General features: G+C 29.3%; 1 protein-coding gene across 1 annotated transcript in view; it reads right to left on the reverse strand.

Annotated features, from left to right (window-relative positions):
* LOC107442772 (probable replication factor C subunit 1) overlaps window positions 1-19212 on the reverse strand; it is a 112192-nt gene extending 92980 nt beyond the window's left edge. The window contains exon 1 of the mRNA XM_071184566.1: window positions 18698-19212. Coding sequence (XP_071040667.1) covers window positions 18698-18746 — 49 coding nt within the window. The 5' untranslated portion in view covers window positions 18747-19212. The remainder of the gene's footprint in view (window positions 1-18697) is intronic.
* Between the last annotated feature and the right edge of the window lie 954 nt (window positions 19213-20166).

Below are 20166 nucleotides of genomic sequence, written 5' to 3' on the forward strand. Positions count from 1 at the left end.
ACGCCAAAAAAAAATTCGATGCAGTCCACATTCACGAATCAAGTTAAACAAAGTAATTGGATGGTTGAGTGGATAAAAAGAAGTATTAAATCAATTAAATCATTTTTTGTCAGACAATGCGAGGAAAGATAAAATGCTTATGCGACTTTAAATATTCATTACCGGAAACCCCGATTTTCACGAAGTTCTCGCCAATTTTTCGTCACGAAGGTTTAGTTCTTTTCTTTTCCCTTTTTCGCTTGAACAGATACATTTAATTTCATTTGCTTGGAAAGTTAACAAACCGTACGCAAAAGCTTAAAAGCCATTCACACCCCAGCGATCTTGTCAATAAGGCAGTCACAAGGTACGTACGGTATCGCAGAAGTGAGTCCCGAGAAGTGCTTTGTTTTATTTAACTTTATTTACAAAAAGGAAATAGCTACAAAAAATTCTTGTATTCTATGAAAAATTCTGGTATTCTACAAAGAATTCTGGTATTCTACGAAGAATTCTGGTATTCTACGAAGAATTCTGGTATTCCTTGAGATCCGTACGAAATTACTGAAAGCTGAAGTCATGCTAATAGCTTTTTGAAAAAATAAGTTGCAAAATACATGTTGTTAACTTGGTTCCATGGATACGTCACGTAAACACGATATTAAAATTAGCACAAAATTGTGATGGCGTTCATTTCTGAATTAATATTTCAATTATACAAAGAGTTCCAAATTTAGACGGATAATAAAAGGTATCAAGAAGAAAATTTACCATAGGACATTGGATCTGGAACCACATTGACGGGGCAAAATTGCAAAAACTGCATGCAGAAGAAACTAAAGTTAGAGTTAAGTTACAGTTAGCCCAAACCTTATTAAGCACTTGCATGCTATTAGCTTTAACTGGGATTTATGATGTTGCAGACCGAAATGGCGTTAGCGAGCAGCAATTCAAACAACTCCTGGAATTATAAAAAATATTTATAGTTGGCAAGTTTATCATTTGTTGTTTGCCAGTCGCAACTTGTGTGAACATTTTGTGACTTTCACCCTCTCAACCTGTTTTACAGGCCTATGCTCCATGGTAAATTTTAATATTGTTTAATGATCTTTAGAAACGCCTCTGAATTTGTCGGTCAAATATTGAAACAACCCTGTATTAAAATAAGCAGGTCTGCAAAATTTAAATTTGTCAGTTTCTTAAAAGTTCTTTTGCTTTTAATTTTGAGCCCAAATCTGAAGACACATTCTTAAGGAACAAGAAATAGTTTAAGATTTGGGATCGTTGATTACTGTGTCACAAGTTACAGGTTTATAACTTTATTTACTGATTCACTGAATCACCCAGGCACTGATTCATCGATTCACTTTGTTACCTCGTTCGTTTATTTACTTATATTCTTTCGATTCCTTACTCACGCTGTTATGGTAATGATTTCATTAGAGAAGTGCACCGATACGTTTTTAAAAGTAAACAATTTTACAATTAACTGCGAGTAAAATGAATGTTTAAAAAATCATATTGAATAACAAACACTTTTAAAAAATATTAAAGTATCTAAAAAATATTAAAGGATCTAAAAATTAATAAAGATCCTAAAAATAAAGTATTTCCGCAACAAATGAAATTTACAAAAGAAAAGAAAATAAACTTTAAACTTAAAATAAATTTTAACCTTATATGTTTAGAAACAGAAAATATCGAAATAAACCATTTAAGCCGTATTATCTAAACCAGGGTTCGGTACGCGGGCTCATTAGAATCATACTTAAGACTCTTGAGTAGTTTAATATTGAAAAATTAGATGCCATATAGCCATTGCCGAACGAAATTTAATAATCCCTTACACGGGATCCAGGAGATCCCTTGTCTTCTGTATTGAGTTCAAAATTACGAGGCTACGGAGTTGAACATTGGTAACAGTAAACTCAAATTTGGTTCAGCTGTTCAACGACGGTTATAAAATAATCCTGCACAGGCATCAAACTGTGATGGCAGATCTCATGCATGTTAACGTAACTTCATCTAACCTAGCCTTCCTTTTCACTGGCGTGTCGCTCGGAACTAATATTTGAAACATGTGTTTCTGACTTTTATGACCAAGTGAAAACCTGTGAGTTTGATTTCATAGCAGTTTTTGAATCTACCATATCATAATCAAAAACAAACAAGAAAAGCGCTTTGTGGCGTAAAAGAATATGAAGTTGTATGTAGCTGTGAAAATTGTATGAAGTTAAATAATTCTATTTAACAAATTTTGAACAATTTGATACTTCCAAGCGACGTCATGCCTGGATCAGACAATCAGGTTCGACACATACGCAAGGAAGTCACTTGCAAGAATCCAGCTAAATTTGATCCGAAAATTGATTCTGCGTCATAATAAACTGAAGTCTTACAGCTGTAACGGTAACATGCCATGCAAAACCACGTGATTAAACACAAACATATGATAAATTGCGAGCATTCAATTATAGACTTCTAATGAATCAGAAATCTTCCTGGCATGACGCATGTGTTTTGATTATACTTAATTTGTATTTAGCAAAGCTATTTAACCAACTGAAATTAGGTTTTTTCTATTAGATTTATTTAATTAGTTAAAAAGGAATTATCAGGTTTTCCTTTGATACGTTCACATGATTCACAGAAAAATAACTTCTTTTTTTAAATTTTTTAGACATGAATTTTTATTTTGCTCCCTTAAAAATTAATTCTCCACATGGAAAAAAAAGCTCAAGTCCAAAAAGATTACAGATTACCAACAGAACCAGATGCATATTTCTGGATTTTCATAATTTTGTCCAGAAAAGATAACAGATCATTTGCCGTAAAACAACTGTTGCAAAAAAAAAATTCTGCGATAGTTTTTAAAACAAAATCAAAATTAAAATTCAAACATCATTTATTTCAATTTATCACCTTCACTTTACGCAATATTTCTAAATAAGAAAATAAACGTCTTGTCTAATGATAAATTATGCATTTTACTTTCTTTTAAAACAACGTTTCAAAACAAGTCTAAAATAATAAAAAAAATAAACACCAAGAATTAAAACATTACTATTCGAAGATATCTCATTTAAAGACAAGCGAGGAAAAAAAATCTGATACAAGCATGAAATACAAGTATAATTTTCAGCTAACAGTCACAAAAGTTAATTACTGAGAAACAGGGAGAAAAAAAAGCATTTTTATAGAAAAGATACAGGTTTTTAAAGACTTTAGTGACCTATGAGAATCCATCAAAATCAGTGTTAAAATGACTGACTCAGCGTGAATGCTACTAGCATCATTTATTAATAACCTGTAAATAGTTGTTTTTGCGTTTACTGACTTTTTGAGCTCCTGCTGATAGTTGACCTGCTAAACTACGCAAATCAGCAAGTCTTTGAAGAAATCTATTGCGATACTTTAAGATTTAAAATAAATGTTTGTCATTGAAAACTAAATGTCATATGCTGGCAAAAATATTTAGTTTTTTTTTACTTTTTGTAAGCTGTAGACATTTAAAATTTTAAAAAAAATATGTTTATATGATAGATAAACAATGATATAAAACTTTAAGAATATATATACACACATTTTTATATTTATGATACTATAAAATTTAGATCATATAAGCTTAAATATTTCTCTATGAGCAATAAAGTTTTTATAAGCCAATAGACTTAAATTTAAAACTCTGAGCAATATAGTGGAAAGCTATACTTCTCTCAAAACTTTTTAGACAAACTGTTCCTTTATAATATTTCCAGGTACAAACATGCAAATTTCTTTACCAGCATGAAGATCTTGTTTCTCACCAATTACATTCTTAAGAGAAAAAAAAAAGAAAACGCACTTTTGAGCTATTTAAAACTGACTTGTTATATAGCCCCAAGCCTGTCATACATCTATTTAAATTTATATTTATATTGTTACGTGTAAGCTTTAAACTATAGACGTTAAATTTGAACTATCTGTCTATACAATTCAGGCAGACTGCATTTTGTTAAGGGGTCGACGCTGTAGAAAGTAAAAAGAAAATTTAAAACAAAATACAAAGCATTTGTTTTTGTATCCGTAAAGTACTTTTGATAAAGTGCAGTTTTGAAATTTTTTTTAAAAAAATTATTTCATTCCATTTTTTATATCATCTTTCTAATGAAAAAATTTTAAAAATTTAATATAAATTTGATTCTGGGATCTAAGTTTATAATCAATTTACTCTTCTGGAGGTCACATAAAACAGCAATTTAACAGTATAAAAAAATTATATTGACTTATTTCATTCTAAGGACAGTAAGCATAAATACTTAAAATGTTTAAAAACATTTTGCTTATAGCTTATCACTGTAATGCCCCATTCTATATTTTGCGCTCTTTTCACTAGCTAGTTACTGAAATAAATTAAATTGATTTTTTTACGTAAAACATGGGTACTTGTGCTGCCAGTTTGCTGTCGTTGCATCGGGTTTTCGATTATTTCCTGAATGGACTAGGATAGAATTTCTTGTTTCTAATGCTACTTGTCAATACCAGTAAGCCTGCTTAAAGAAACCAGGCAGAGGGTGCGTTTCTTGTTTTTCAATGGTGCCATCCATACCCAAGAATAAGTCTTCAGCCACACACACACACATCACAGTCTGTTTTAAAGAAATGACCCATTCATACATCCATTTATTCACAGACAGTTGTTCGGGCCTGATCCAGAGAACGATCAATCTCCAATTTAGTACTCCCAATGGTATTGTGTTGTTATGGGAACTTCGAGGACTTTATGATACGACAGGTTTAAAGAGCACCAGTCACCATTTACTATACTGAGAGTCTTCAGTCGGCGAGGATCGAACTTATGATCTCTTGGGCATAGGCCCAACGCCCTACTAACCAGGCTATCCTAGCCCAGGAGAGGACATGACTCTTACTTAAAAAGTAAATTTCATATGCTTTATTAGAGTAAGAAGAAAACATTTTTTTTCATGCAATACAGCTATTAAAAATAACTTAAACTCATAAACCAAAGGAGAAAATTTATTTAAATAAAATGAAGCTTATTTTAGATACTGTCTAAAGTTTAATACTAAAATTCTTTATTTTAAGCCACTAAAATGACTAAAATATTTAAGTTTTTAAATAAGGCGCGAAATTGATTTCAACGGTTTAGCCATTGCGTAGTTTCTAAAACTAAATACCATTTGATATAACAGTTAATCTAACTCGAAATATACTACATCAAAAATCTATGAGACACAAAAAAAAAGTTATGTACTTAATGAAACGAAATCAAAAGAACATCAATTAACTACTTTGAATACAACTCAAAATGTACAGCTTGATATATGCCTTTGAAAAAACTATACCTTTCTTTCAAACGGACATTTTGAGAAATACCTCTTAATTATTATTATTAAACGAGTTCAGTCCATCTTCTTAAGCTTGCAAATTTGGACTATAAGTTAAAGTTGCCGATGAATTGTGGGAAACAGAACTATCACCCAAGTCTTACTAAAGACTAAAAAGGAAATAACACAAAAAACATAAATATTATTTTGTCGTTTTAGGATATTAAGCGTTCCAAATATAGAGGCACGTTTAAAAATCTTTTATTTTTAACATTTAAAGAAATTCGAATGCTTGTTCAATTAAAGAAATAAATTGTGAAACTTTCGAAAACTGGTATCCTTTAAAAATAACCTACGTTAGCTGCAACATAAATTAAAGATGACATCCCCGTAACATAATGCGGATAAACAGTACCTCAACAACATCAATTTAGGCAGGCGTGACGTAGCTTTCATATTTTGAGAGGTATTAAATATCAAATCACACGTGTAGCCGATGGATATACTCCATACTATAATTAAAAATAAAACCAGCTGGATATTAATAAAAGAGGCCAAGCGTATTCTTAAAGGAAGGCAGCCCTTTCCGGATTGTTTTTATTTATTTTGAGGTGCCTTTGGCGGCAGAGGGCGTTTTCAGTATGATAAAAGCATCTGCCTACAGATGACCTCATCACTATTTGACTGAAAAGACAAGGATGGCATGTTTTGACAATCATATCACATAACAGTGTCCCTAAAGGATTATTTGACTTAAAACTGCAAATGGCGTGTGTTGGCGACAATTCAATTTATTCGCAACTTTCTTTTTTATAATTAAATTCAAGAAACCAGTTTATTCTCAATAGTTAGAAAGTGTGAAACTTGGCGAAGCATTGACCGTTATAGGATCGTGATTAGAATAGCAGAAATTGCTGCTACACCTGAAAATAACAGTAAGCCACTGAAGCATAACAATGCTTTTGATTGTAGTTAGTTCGCTCATTTCTGAAACCAAGATTGAATCATTTTTCCCTCTTTTGTTGACAAACGGTTTTGAGAAGGGAATATGACAGTTTGTATTGAAACTAAAATATGCCAAATGCGGAAACTTTTTAAGAAAATTTATCATTTTCCGAGGTTGTGTTACCCAAGGTGAGCTACTTTTCACAGTCAGGGCCATTCAATTTAACATGCCATAAATTTGAAAAGAACACAAAAAAAAAAACATTTGAAAGTATTATATATGTTACGAAATAATCTGTAATTTCTTGAAAGGAAAAATATAATACTTAACAGACACTAAGTAAAACAAAATAACAAGTTTACCTAGACAAGTATTAGTTTGGAGCAAAACTTGATCTAATGTTTGGAATTTCAAGAGCTATGATGCTGTCTCAATCATACATGGAGACCAACTTTATGTTAAACTAATAGTTTATCGACGTCAATTATGCGAAAAATTGGACATAAGGAAAAATATTTTCCCTGTATGAAAATGCCTTTATCCCTCTAAATTTGGATTATCATTCTCACGAACTGAGAAATAAATTGAATCTGCAAAATGTAGTCCCAATTGTTTAGTCGGGAAACTTACACTGAAGAGCCATTACATAATGACCACCCTGCTAATAACATGTAGGACCCCTTTAGCCCTCAAAACTGCTAGCACCCGCCGTGGCATTGATTCCACAAGGTGCTGATAGGTAGTCTGAGGTATCTGGTATCAAGCGCTCACCAATTGGTCCTGCAATTCCCTCACATTGCGAGGTGGTAGCGTGGCAGCACGAATTTGGTTTTCCAAGTAGGACCACAAATGCTCTATTGGATTAAGATCAGGTGAATTTGGGGGCCAAGACATGACTTGAAAGTCACCATCCCCCACAGGAAAAACTGTTGCCATGAATGGGTGAACCTGGTCTGCAACTATGTTCAAGTAGCTTACAGACGTCAGGGATTGTTCTTTGAGGATTATGGGTCCTAATTTTCCCCATGAAAACATAATGTAATAGCTCTTCGGTGTATATCGGGTCCTTTCTAAGTTTTCTGCATTGTTCATGATATCACACAAAGACACGAATAAAACTTTTTACTTTCTTTGTTATTTTTCTGCTCCTTTGTGATGCAGTGAGCTGTCAAATTTTCTGGATTGAATTCCTAATAAAGCTATATGAAACACACTTTTTACTTTCATTATTTAGACAAAGTTATTTGAATGTAAAAATATTTAATGAATATTTTAATGACTAATAAGACATATTGAACTGAATGATAAATTGTTTACTTAATCTGAAATAAATAATTTAAATGATAAAATCTGAAAACATTAACCAAATAGATTGATTAGCCCGAGAAAAAAATATTTATATTTTCAGGAAATAAATATCCCATACCCACTGTTTTAAAGCAAAAAAATTAAATCTGTGAAAAAGAAATGTTTATTCAAATAATCAATAAAAAATAGATGTCCAAATCAGAAGCTGTACTATATCAGTTTTCTATCATTCAATCAATTTCAGTTTTCACTATTCCTATTGGATTATTGTTATACCTATCACAATAAAAACTTATTCTTATTCTTATTTGTTACAACTGTCACTGATTGATTATTGATGGATTTCCAGTGGACAGGAAAGTGAATTGACGTCATCTCTATTTTGGAAGACTAAAATTTTTCATAAGCAAAAGTACGCAAATCAGAAATTAAAATAAATAACTCAAAATGTTTTACTAAAATGAAGTTTATAAAACATAAAATGACAAATCTAATTAAAAGTAACGCTTATTTTTAAAAATTAACGCTTTATTTTTAGAAATATTTTTTCGTTATATTTTATTAACAAACTACATACTATCAAGTTCAAACATAAATAGACAGAGACATTGATTTCCAAATATTTGGTCATATTAACGAAGAAAACGTTTCATTAAAACTACAGTCAATATTACTTTTTAGATTTTCCTTTTTGGCGAGAGGGTTACTTTGTTAACTACCACAATTTTCTGCTAACTACCTTTTTCAGAACTTAATTGTTTCTATCCAATCCAATGAGAAAATTACAAAAGTTGCTTAACGGAATGTAATCAAACTTAAACTAAACTTTAATCAACCTTGTTTTGTGGCTGGGAGACTTTTTTGCTCATTTAAAAAAAAAAAAATCAATGGAATAAAAATTAAAAAACACTCAAATAGGTTAAATAATAGGTTAAATAAATTATATTTTTGACTTTCACTAAGAGTTGTTATTGATTTTCATTAAGCTCATTTTCATGCAAACTATTAATACTTTAAGAAATTTATTACTATTAATATATTTTGCTAAACTTTACTCTGATATTTCCCCAAATAGTATTTTTAATTCAAAAAAAAGTATTGAAAGCTAATTTTAAAATTGTTAAGAGATACGAGATATAATTTCTGAAAGCACTTGCTAAATAAAAATTATTTTTTTACTCCGCAAGAGTAAACTTTTATTTCATATGTTATGAAAAAAATAGTTCAAATCTATGTTTTTGTTCTTTTACTATTGAAATCTCAAGGATAGTCCTTCAAGACGTTGTACTGTAAGGAAACTTTCACGAAATTTCTAGTTCAAGGTTAATATTTTTAATTATACCTCAAAAATGAATTTGATTGTTTGACAAACATTTTTCTCATTTAACAGGGTGTTCCGTTTCCCATTAATTTTCTTGTTTCTTTTTCAAAAGTATTAACTTATCCCGAATAAATTGTTACGTATATTGGTAAAATTTTGAATAATAGATTGCGGTGCAATAGATGTTTCAGATCTTGTTACCCATAGGGAAAATAATGTTCTCCGTTTTTAATGCTTATACATTTATCGACGAGATCAACTTAAACATCACAAAGAGTTGTAAGAATCAAATAAAATAAGGTTAGCACAAGCATTAGTAAAAAAAACAGCACAACAGGATCAAATAAGAAAGGTAGGCGATAATTTTAGAACTTTTAGGCGTTAATTGTTTTTTTTATTTATTTTCCCCATCTTACATTTAATGATTTTACATAATATATATTATGTTCTCTTATAATTAACGTGTTCATTATTACTCACTCAGCGATTTTAACACACATTTGAATATTGAAGAAAAATAAATTTATTAAATTAAAAAACGTATATTTACTGGAATTAAACGATCCAATCCAATAGATGACAAGGAAAAAAATTACTTGATGCAATTTCTGCGACCCTAGACTTTAAATGCTGCTGGGTTTTATGAAGGTGCATGTAGGAAAAAAAACATTTGAATAAGTGGTAACCTGTGATCATAATGAGATCACATAATTATATTTTGCTAATCATATGTAATTAATTTATACTTTGTTTCATTTTTCTAGTTATGTTTGAATAAAGAGGAAAATAAATTAAATTAAAAATCATTTTCAAGTAGACTAGAAAGAGAAATTCTATTTGTCACATCCAAACTGAAAAACAAAAGGAAGATTTTTCTGGAATAGTTAATTGTGAATTTTAAGTACCACACGTTCTTCGTTTAAAGTGGCAAAAATGAAATTTTTATTTCTTAGTCCACTTTAAAAACTTTGTTTTTAAAAACTTTTCAATTATTTTCATTTTAGTCTAATGTTTTATCTATTCAGGAAAGTGGTTTAAAGTTTGAATAGGAGCCAAAAAATTCTGCTATGCTGGTAGGGGTTGAATTTTAAGTGATCCAGCGTCAATGATCCATTTTAAGTATTCTATTTACTGAAAAATTGGTCGAAATTTTGATAAGAGATTAATTCTATTTTACAATAAAACAGAGATAGATTTTGCTTGTAGTGATCAAGAAACAATATAAACTTCGATTTTCATCACGCCGAGCAAAAACTAATTTTCCGTAATATTTACTTCATTTTTCAGTAATAAAATCCTAATTAAAATCCTAATCCTATTTAATAATAAAATCCTATCCTAACCCTATTAAAATCCTAATCCTATTTTAAAAAAAAAACTAATTAGTACACAAAACAAATTTACTTAGCACCTATCTTAAACTTTAGAGTCAATGAAAATATAAACTATAATTACCACATCAATTTCAAACACAGTTGTATTGAAATAATTTCAACATTGCCTACTTTTTTTTTTCAAAGAACGAATACCTTGAGTAAATATTCTGTTTTTTTTTAACTGAAATTAATTTTGTTTTTATAACTGAAATAATTCTATCAGCCATTCCTCCACGAAATGTAAAAAATAGCTACAGTTTAATGAAGTGGAACAAAAGAACTATTTGGCACGATATTCTACAGTTAGATGTTTACAAATGCAGTACACGATCCTGCCCGACATAATCTATTCTATATAGATACTTAATCGCATTCCACCGTTTGACAATAACAATTCAATCAAGGTCCCAGCAATCAGTAACTTGCATTTTTTCTCAAGAAGTAACTTCGTGTGTTCCGTGACTTTTGTTCAGAGCTTTTATCATATTACATAATTATTCAAAGAGTTAAATATATGTTACATAAGCGTATTAAACTATTTAGCAATAATCTTATCGGTAATGAAAAGCTCAAAATAAGTTCGGTCTTTTCTATTTGATCTATGATAAAGATTCTAAATGGTTTTGCAAAGTTAAAATGTTTTAAGCTGAATCCTATTTGAAGCAGAAGCCACTGGGAGTATTTAACTTTATTGAACTTCATTTTCAGGAAATTATTAAGACATTTATTTATTTAATCTTTCTTTATCTGTCTTGGTGAAGCATCAGATTAAACTTGAAGGATTTCGCCATTAGAGTGACGCGAAAAAAAAACGAACTTTGATGTGCCTGTCCTAATAGTTGACTTAAAAGCTTTAAACTATTGTGTAAAAATTAGGAAAAACTTCAATTTTCGTACTTCATTTGAAATTTATCCCTTAATTAAATTAGGCCAGGCAAAGACTGTTAGAGTTAAATTAAACACTTTGTATTAAACTGAGTCTGAATCAAGCGATACTTAAACTCAAATAAAAAACTATTTCGCAAACCTGCGACAACTTAAGAATCCTCCTTATAGTAAGTGGTAAAAAGTTCTGATCTCGCACATTTGGCTTTTGTGGAAAGTGTAAATGGTGAAACTAATATACTGCTATTTAGAAATAAGATATACTGATTGTGTTTTATGCTAAATAGTAGGAAGCCAATCCAGAAACAATAGGATTAATAGTTTAGAAGTAAAAAGTTATGAATAAAAAGTTCGTAAGTTCGTTTTTTGTGCCCATTTATTCATTGCTATCTAAACTAACGATGTATTCTTTCCCATGTGTTTTACAATGCTGAGTTTAACACGATTTACCCAAATAAAAAATAGTTAAGAATTTTTAGGTATTAAAAAGAGCTATTTTTAACTTATTTACGCGATTGACATTTTCATCCAGTTGCTATAGAGAAAAAGTATATTTAGTATAAAAGTCAGGTGAAGTATAAAGTTTATTCACAAATGAGATATTAGAAAGCAATGCTTAAAAAGTTCTCAAAATTTCAGTTATTTCTGTCACAAAATATTAAAGAATTAGACTATTCAGGAATTCTAAAAAGTGAAATGCAAACATTTACTCTCAGGAACTGAACGAATTTGATTATCAAAACCTCAATCACCTAATAAAAGTAGTAAATTAAGTCACTACTTAATATTTTTATTTTGTCAAAAGTCAACATTCCCAATGTCATAGAATTCGCAGGTTAATATAATGAATATGGTAGTTAAATGTGCTCTAACAAAACAGTTTTTAAAAAAAAAAAATTAAGACATTTATTCTTAAATTCACAATATAGTAGTACCGAAACTATAAAATAAAAAATTCTGAATGAAATACTGTTTTAGAAAAATAAACTAATATATTTAACTCTAGTTCGTACTTTAATCTTAGACAACACGACTAGAGTCATCTTCATCTTTAAGATCCATAATTGTTATTTCACTTACGTGAGCACAAGACCATTTTGAGGGAAAAAAATTATGTTAACCATTAGGCTGTAGTTAGTTAATATTTACTTCTCACTATTTTACCGTTATCAATATAATAGATTTTAAAGATATTTTAACAATTACAATAGCAATTTTACATTACTTAAGTTAGATTTTTATCAGTATACTTTTTTTTTAGTTTCTCTTTTATTTTTAACCTTATCTCTCAGCTTTCTATTGATTTCTCTGAAAACGTCTGATAAGCTTCATGCATTAACTATTTAAAAGATGGCTTTTAATTATATTGGTTGAAATAATCATTACGAAACTGTTGTGATTCCACGGCATCGAAACACAATTTCGCAAAAAAAGAGCGACAAAAGTTACTTTACTTCTCAAGCACTGCTAGAGTTAAACGAAAACTGATTTACATATCAAAAGTAAAGATTTTTATTAAATATACTAAGAAACTTACTTTAAAAAAAATATATAAAAGTTTCAAGTTCTCTAAATTCTAAAAAAATTCCATTTTTAGAAAAAATTGATGTGCTTTAATGTATTGTGAGATGCATAAAAGTCATTTAATTTTATAACCGTCGTTGAAAAGTCGACCCAATTTTATGGGTTTACGACTACTAATGTTCAACTCCGTAGCCTTGTAATTTTGAACCCTATCCAGAAGACAAGGGAACTCCTGGATCGAGTATTGGGAAAAATTTTACCTTCGTGGAGGACTTTTTGATGGAACTAACCCGCATTTGCGTTACATGGAGAGGAAGACCACGAGAACCTCCCACGGTTAGCCTGACGGCAAGGGGACTCTAACCCATGATTCATCGACCACTGAGGATATTTCAAGTCAGCACTGCGGTCGGTGCAAGCCGGATGCGGTATTCGTATAGACTGGGATTCGAACCCGGTTCGCCGTCAAGTGTAAAAAGTTTATGGGTAAAATTTTACCTCATTTTAATAAAAAGGTTGTAAGTATATTTTAAGTAAAAATTTCAGACAATTAAATTATCGCCTTATCTTTTATAAGTAAATATTGATTTTGTCATAACTCCTAGATCTAATGATTTCTATCAAAGCAAAATCTTTAAATATTTTTTAAGATTTAAAATCAGTGTACTTTGAAAAATCAAATGTTTATATTTCTTGCATACACATTCTTGTAAATATTTATGAAATATACAAATTTTAGATTAAAAATATTAAAATGACAATTACAATTTGAATCATCTCTGTTTGCATCTCTTTTGGTGTGTAACCCTAAAATTCACTCGTCGTTTAGAACTCGCTTATTGCAATAAATGAAGAAAATACCTAAAAGTTTAAAATTTTTGTGCTGAAGTTTTTAATTATTTGCTGTACGATAAATATTTGCAAGACAAAAAAAGACAAATATTTTCAGATTTTCTTTGTTATTTGAAATAAAATGAAAAAAAATACTCAAAAACAAATCAGATTCAGCTGGAATTTTTCTTTTATACTTCAAAAAAAATCATGTATCGTAAAATAGGAACTATTAACTTAATATTTAAATATAAAAAAATATAAGTTTTATTTCTTTAAACTAAACAGGATAAAAATAACCCACTTTCCATCATTATTAATGTTTAATTACTCGTAAAATATTTTCAAAAACAATACAGTAATATATTTTAAGAGATAGATAAATGCAATCATCGTGAAAAAAAGAGAAGATGATCAAATACTTAGTATAAAATTTGTATTTTTTCCTTTTTTTACAGAGCTTTAATCGGTTTATTAACCTGAAATGAACTGACAGAATTGAACTAATTTTAATTACTCATAAAACAATTTTAGAAACAGTATTCAATGCATTTTAAAACATAAAATTTGTTATAGCATCCAATAGATAAACAAATTAAAAGCAATTATCCTGAAAAAATATGCGAAGTGACGGTCAAACAGTTCATTGCGTGTTTGTTTTCTGTCAGTTTAATAGCCCGTTATGGACTATTGTATTCATCTGCATTTTACGTCTTTTCCTTAAACAGTTTCCATTATTTTCAGAGTCAACATTGAATTTTCCTTTTAATTATAAACAAAAATACTTTAATGGAAATCGTGGATACTTTCTAAAGATAAAAAATATCATCCCTTTAATTAAATTAAACTATTAGGCATAAACGTTTTTATTATTTTTTTTTTCGTCGAGTTTCCTTTACACGAAATCAAATTGTTAAACAATAGTTATTACTTTGTGTAAATATCAAATACGGTTTGCTATTGCAATTAAAACAAAAAATAATTAACAATAGTTGCAGGAAATATGATTCTGAAACCACACCAAAATTAAACGTCCAAATTAAATTCAGGATAATTCATAGGGATTTATACATTTAATAAGAGATATTTATTACTTGAGGAAAGTGAGTTTAAGGTTTAATGATCTCAGAGCATGAAACCGTTTGTCTTATGAATCTTAAACGGCAATAAATTTATAAGTTTCAAATTTTATTGACATAGTGCTAGACCAAAGAAACTTATCTGTGTTCCATTTTTATTAAAATTTTATTTGTAGTCAAACTTATAAATCCGAAGCCTTGAATATGGTTTTAAAATGATGCTACAAATATCTAAATTAACGATGCTTTAAGATAGTTGAAAATTTAATATGAATTTTTAATACTCTTATGAATATTTATGAATAAGCAAATATGCTTATTCATTAATGATCTCAGAACATGAAACCGTTTGTCTTATAAATTTATTGCCGTTTAAGATTCATAAGTTTCAAATTTTATTGACATAATGCTAGTCTCTAAAGAAACTTATCTGTACCCCATTTTTATTAAACTTTTATTTGTAGTCAAACTTATAAATCCGAATCTTAGAATATGGTTTTGAAATTATGCTACAAACATCTAAATTAACGAAGATTTAAGATAGTTGAAAATTTAATATGAATTTTTAACACTCTTATGAATATTTATGAATAAGCAAATATGCGGAGAACTTTTTAAAAGTAATCCAATTATCTTCAACTGAATTAAATCAAATTTATCAATAATTTGAACTTCTTTTGTAATATATCGTATACATCAAAAAAATATCGAACAGTATTTATTGAACCAAATTATATAATTTCGGAGTAAAACGTATTAATGTCGAAACTTTCACAGTTAAATTCTATAGCTGCTTTGAATATTTAAAGTAAATCACCAGATATATTTAAAACTTAACTAAAGCTGTGTAGCTAATTAATTTTTTAACTCTTGTGAACAGACTTATTTAAATCTATAATCTTGACATGAAACTATTTTAATGAATAGAACAAACACTATTTTCCAAAATATCTGACAAGTATGCACATAAATATTTCTGAAAAATTGCAATATTTTTTATATAAATGCTGAAGTAGTTCATGCGTGCAAATTTTTCCTATTTTTTTTGGAAAATTTCTCTTTATTATTTAAATCAGGTGAAAATTCAATGTTCTAACTTTATTTTTGATTAAACTTGATTTGCAAAGATTTTGGTCACCATAACATTCAAGTTTTAGGTACATATTTTCGATGTTTCTAATTTCTTTTATAAATTAAGTACATCGAAAATATGTACTTAATTTGTTAAAGAAAATTAAACACTTAAAAGACCTTATATTTACTCAATTTTTAAAATGCAGACAGAATTAAGCAGATTTGTTGACTGTTCTTTTGCCACTATTCTCAATAATACTTTTGAGTATCAATTTTTAGACTGGCATCTACGATTGTTACTTTTCTTAAAATTATATTTAAAAGAAATATTGCAGTTTTTAAAGACCATTTTTGTATATTATTTTTCTAAACTGCTTAGAATCGATGTGGAAGTTTTATTTCTTTCACTTATTTTCTATAAAGCTTACTTAATTATGAAAACTTCAATGTTTAAAGGTTTTGAATATCAAATTTCTTTTTAATTTTAAAATAAAGCAAATAGGGGAAATGCAATGCTTACTACTAACAGTTTTAGCAAAAAATATATTGTACAGTGGCATTTTTGAATTAAAAAATATTTCCCATCTAGCCAGTAATTTTCTGATTATGAAGTCCCAATTCACATATTGGACTGAATAATGCTTTTGAATCGAACGTAAATATTAAGTAATATTAACACATTATAAACGTAATATTAAACGTAAGAACGTAATTATATGAACATAATATTAAGTAATATGAACGTAAATATTAAAACTATTCATGTAATTCGCTATTTTTCCAGTATGCTCAAGAGATTAAGTGTTATTTATAGAGATTAGTGTTTAAGGTAAATTTATGGTTCTTTACGCAAATAGCACTTCTTTCCTATAAGTTTGAGCTCAAATTAGAAAATTAAACAGAAAAGTAGAAATTAAATTTAAGAAACAAACACTTCAAAGTTTGTCAGGTTATACACAAAATAAAAATGAATAGCAAGAAATATTGAATATATTGAAAATAATTATTTATTCGCTACTTAATGTGACTTTCCCAATTCGTCAACAAATCATCTAAATCATCAAATCATTTAACAAGTCATCTAATTTAAGATTAGAAAAATTATACAAACAGAACTTAAAAATAACTTGCTTTAGATGTATATCTTGAACAATTGCTTAATTTTTAATAATTTGAGCAGTTTGTCTCCATCATTTTGAAGAATAGTTATCTTCATGACAGAAAACATCAGTTCACAAATATTTGAAGATTTAAACTTACATAAATCTGTCTTGACGAATTTTGAATTTGGCTAGTTGATAAAAATTTCCTATACTCAATATAAATTTACAATTAAGGTTTGTTTCCGGTTAGTCAGAAATTTCCTGGAAATATTTTTTCAATAAATTTTATTCTTATTTCAATTCTTATTTTCTTACTTCAATTTGCCACTAAATTTTAATTTGACAATCAATTTAAACTTGACAGTAAGTCTTCGCGTACCACTTTTAAAACTCCGCAGTCTCACACCTTGACGCATGTACCATCCATGCTCTGCAAAGAACTTTGAAGGGAAATTGTCTAATTTTGAGCAGAAATATATAAAACCTTAGCAAAAGAAGTGAAATCTATCTAATCTGCTTTAAATTGTGCAAAGCAAAGAAATGCTTACAAAAACATCCTTAAGTTAAAAACAGCCGTATTTAAAATGTTTAGGTTTAACTATTCTATTTATAGCTGATTGTAGCATGTTCGTAAATTTAGAAATTGAAAATATTACTTAAGATATTTTCACACACATAAAATTAGTTCATCTTTTTTTTTAAGAATTAATTTGAAATCGATCTTAAAAAATTTTAGATGATTCATATTACTCATTTATAAAGAACAAAATTTTGGCTCAAACTTTTTAAATTCTAATTTCAACTCTTTATTTTTACAGTGTTTTTTATTTCGGTAAATAGTTTAGTAAAAGATTGAACTTGTTAAAGTTTTCAATAAATATTATATTTAGACCAAAAAACTTGTGTTAGTTTCCCTTCCAACGATGGCAACTACATTAAAAAGTAGAGTACTTTCACTGAATCGGATGTTGCCTAGATTTCACGTGCAGCTGATCACGGAATGTTTTCGCCTATGCGCTGTATCCTAAAAGAACGAATTACGGGAAAAGTTCACGGATTCGAACAGTTCCTTCTACCAAGCGCAACAACGATACGAAAAGAGCATTCAGTACAGTTAACTTCAGAAATTCAACGTTAAAAATTCATTTATGTTAAAACTACATTTAAACAGAATTTGCCCTTCAAAATACTTTGTTACAGCCATTTTCCAAAAGAACTGATAAAACATGAAATTTAACAAAAATGCAGACAAACTTTTAAAACATAGTAAAAGGCTTATAAACGATTTTAAAAATTTTATATAAACCAGAAATTTAATACAGTTGGGAAAGTAATAAATTAAACGAAAAACTTCAATGCAAGTTTAGTTTCCAGTTAAAAAATTTCATAAATTTTTCCAACAAACATACTTAAAGCACAATAAAGCTTTTAAATAAACTGTATCCAGAAATTGAAGATTTCTTTTAAGTAAGTATTCAGTAATAGCAGGAAAATCTCAGTTTAAGTTCAGTAAATCATATAGTACATTTAAGTACTGGATTCAGATTAGAATTTGATTAAAACAAATGTAAAGATCGTTTAAGAAAACCTAATTAAAACTCAAAATCACGGTACTGTTTTCACAAAAAAATTTGAACTAGTTGAAAAAAATGTATTAAGAAAATATGCAACACATTTGAAGTGAATGTCAAAAAAAAATAAAGTTTAAACTAAAATAGTAATTTTTAAGTTCAAATTTTCATTTGGGACACAAACTTAAAAAGAATGCAAACTTCAGAATAAAAAAAACTAAATTCAATTAATAAATTAAAATTTAAAATAAAAATTTGACAATGTTTAAAATTACTGCGACAAGAGCAAATGCTTCAAAACAAAATGACTAATTCAAAGGAAATGCACTAAATTTAAAAATAAAATTTACAATAAACATAAAATTTGACTTACCAATAACGCCAAACAAGCACAGCAAACTGTAGTTGGACAGAAATCTCATGTTTATTCTTTTTGAAGCGAAATTTTTAAGTTATAAAAAAAAACTAATAATCATATAATATGTTCCCAAAACTAATGTGCAATTTTTGATTTTTGCAAAGCAGCATAAAGCAGGTTTAAAGACAATGAAGACTTGCTAAATTTCACATGACCCGTTGCACTAACTAAATTCACACCAACCAAGATATAAAATCAACAAATGTCCTGAACCATGGACAAAACTGTCCACTTCTTCCTATAATCCTTTCGCATCGTGGACTATAGCAATTCACCGACATTTATAAACGCATGGAACGCGGTTTTGATACACGGTTATTGCAATTCACGGATCACCTGGGAATATAACACCTGACTTGCTAACCAGAAAACAAGCAACCCACTGACACAATGTTCCTCATCTACCTCGAACAGAAACTAATAGTGAAAAGAACCGTTACTCGCAGTTTCTGCTAACTTAACGGGGCCACGAGATCGTCGCCTTCCTTCACCAGGTGGCGTTCCGATTTGTAAAGCCAGGTAGAAAGGCTTTCGGTTTCATTATTGAAATGAATCGTCTTGTTAAAAGAAGTTAAACAAGTCATGAAAGGTGGGGTTGGATTTGTAGCATCCTTCCGTTCGACAAGGTTGACAGACGCATTGTGTTTTCAAGGAGCTTTACAGCCCGATGCAACATAACTTATATCACTTTTTTTAACGATAATCGTTGTTTTCCTGAAACTAGTTGATTCGATCACTACATGAAGGTTGTTTAAAAAAATAACCTTATTTGTAAATAAGTATTGAATAATTATCAGTTACCAAGTACACAAACGAAGTTTATAAATAAAATTCCTTTCTATGCTAGAAATCGCAAATATCGATAGTTTACACGACAATGTTTTTTTTCTTCAATTTCTACGATTCAGCACTTGCATGTTCGTTTGCATTTAGCAATTTTATAAAAGCGCCAAGGGCCTGCAGTGACTTATGGACACAAATCTAAGAGCACCTCTGACATGGTCCAGAATAGTAATATCGTGGATAGTCAACATTTTCTTAACGATAATAATAGATTAGACAATAGTTTCTTAACAATAGCTTAAATAATTTTCTCTTGACCAATAATTTTAAGTTTTCATTGTTACTATAAAGTTAGCACTACTTCAATAAAGCTTTTCTTGAAAACTCACTCGTAAGCGCCGTCCGGCAGTGGACTGATCGTTAAGACACGGTTCCCAGCAGATCACCGAAGTCAAGCATCACTGGCTGCGGTCAGTGTGCGGGTGGGTGACCACTTGGATCAGTCTGCGTAGGGACCAAGGGTGTGCGGTATTGGTCCTCGTTAAACTGTTCTACCTTAAAATGCTCGACTTCGTGTGCAGGTCGTCGGGATACCGAAGTTGGGGTGCCATCCCCTCTGTAGAGGATCAAAATTGTGATGG

Source organism: Parasteatoda tepidariorum, chromosome 8 (genome assembly GCF_043381705.1).
Source record: "Parasteatoda tepidariorum isolate YZ-2023 chromosome 8, CAS_Ptep_4.0, whole genome shotgun sequence".
In the NCBI taxonomy this organism is placed as follows: domain Eukaryota; kingdom Metazoa; phylum Arthropoda; class Arachnida; order Araneae; family Theridiidae; genus Parasteatoda; species Parasteatoda tepidariorum.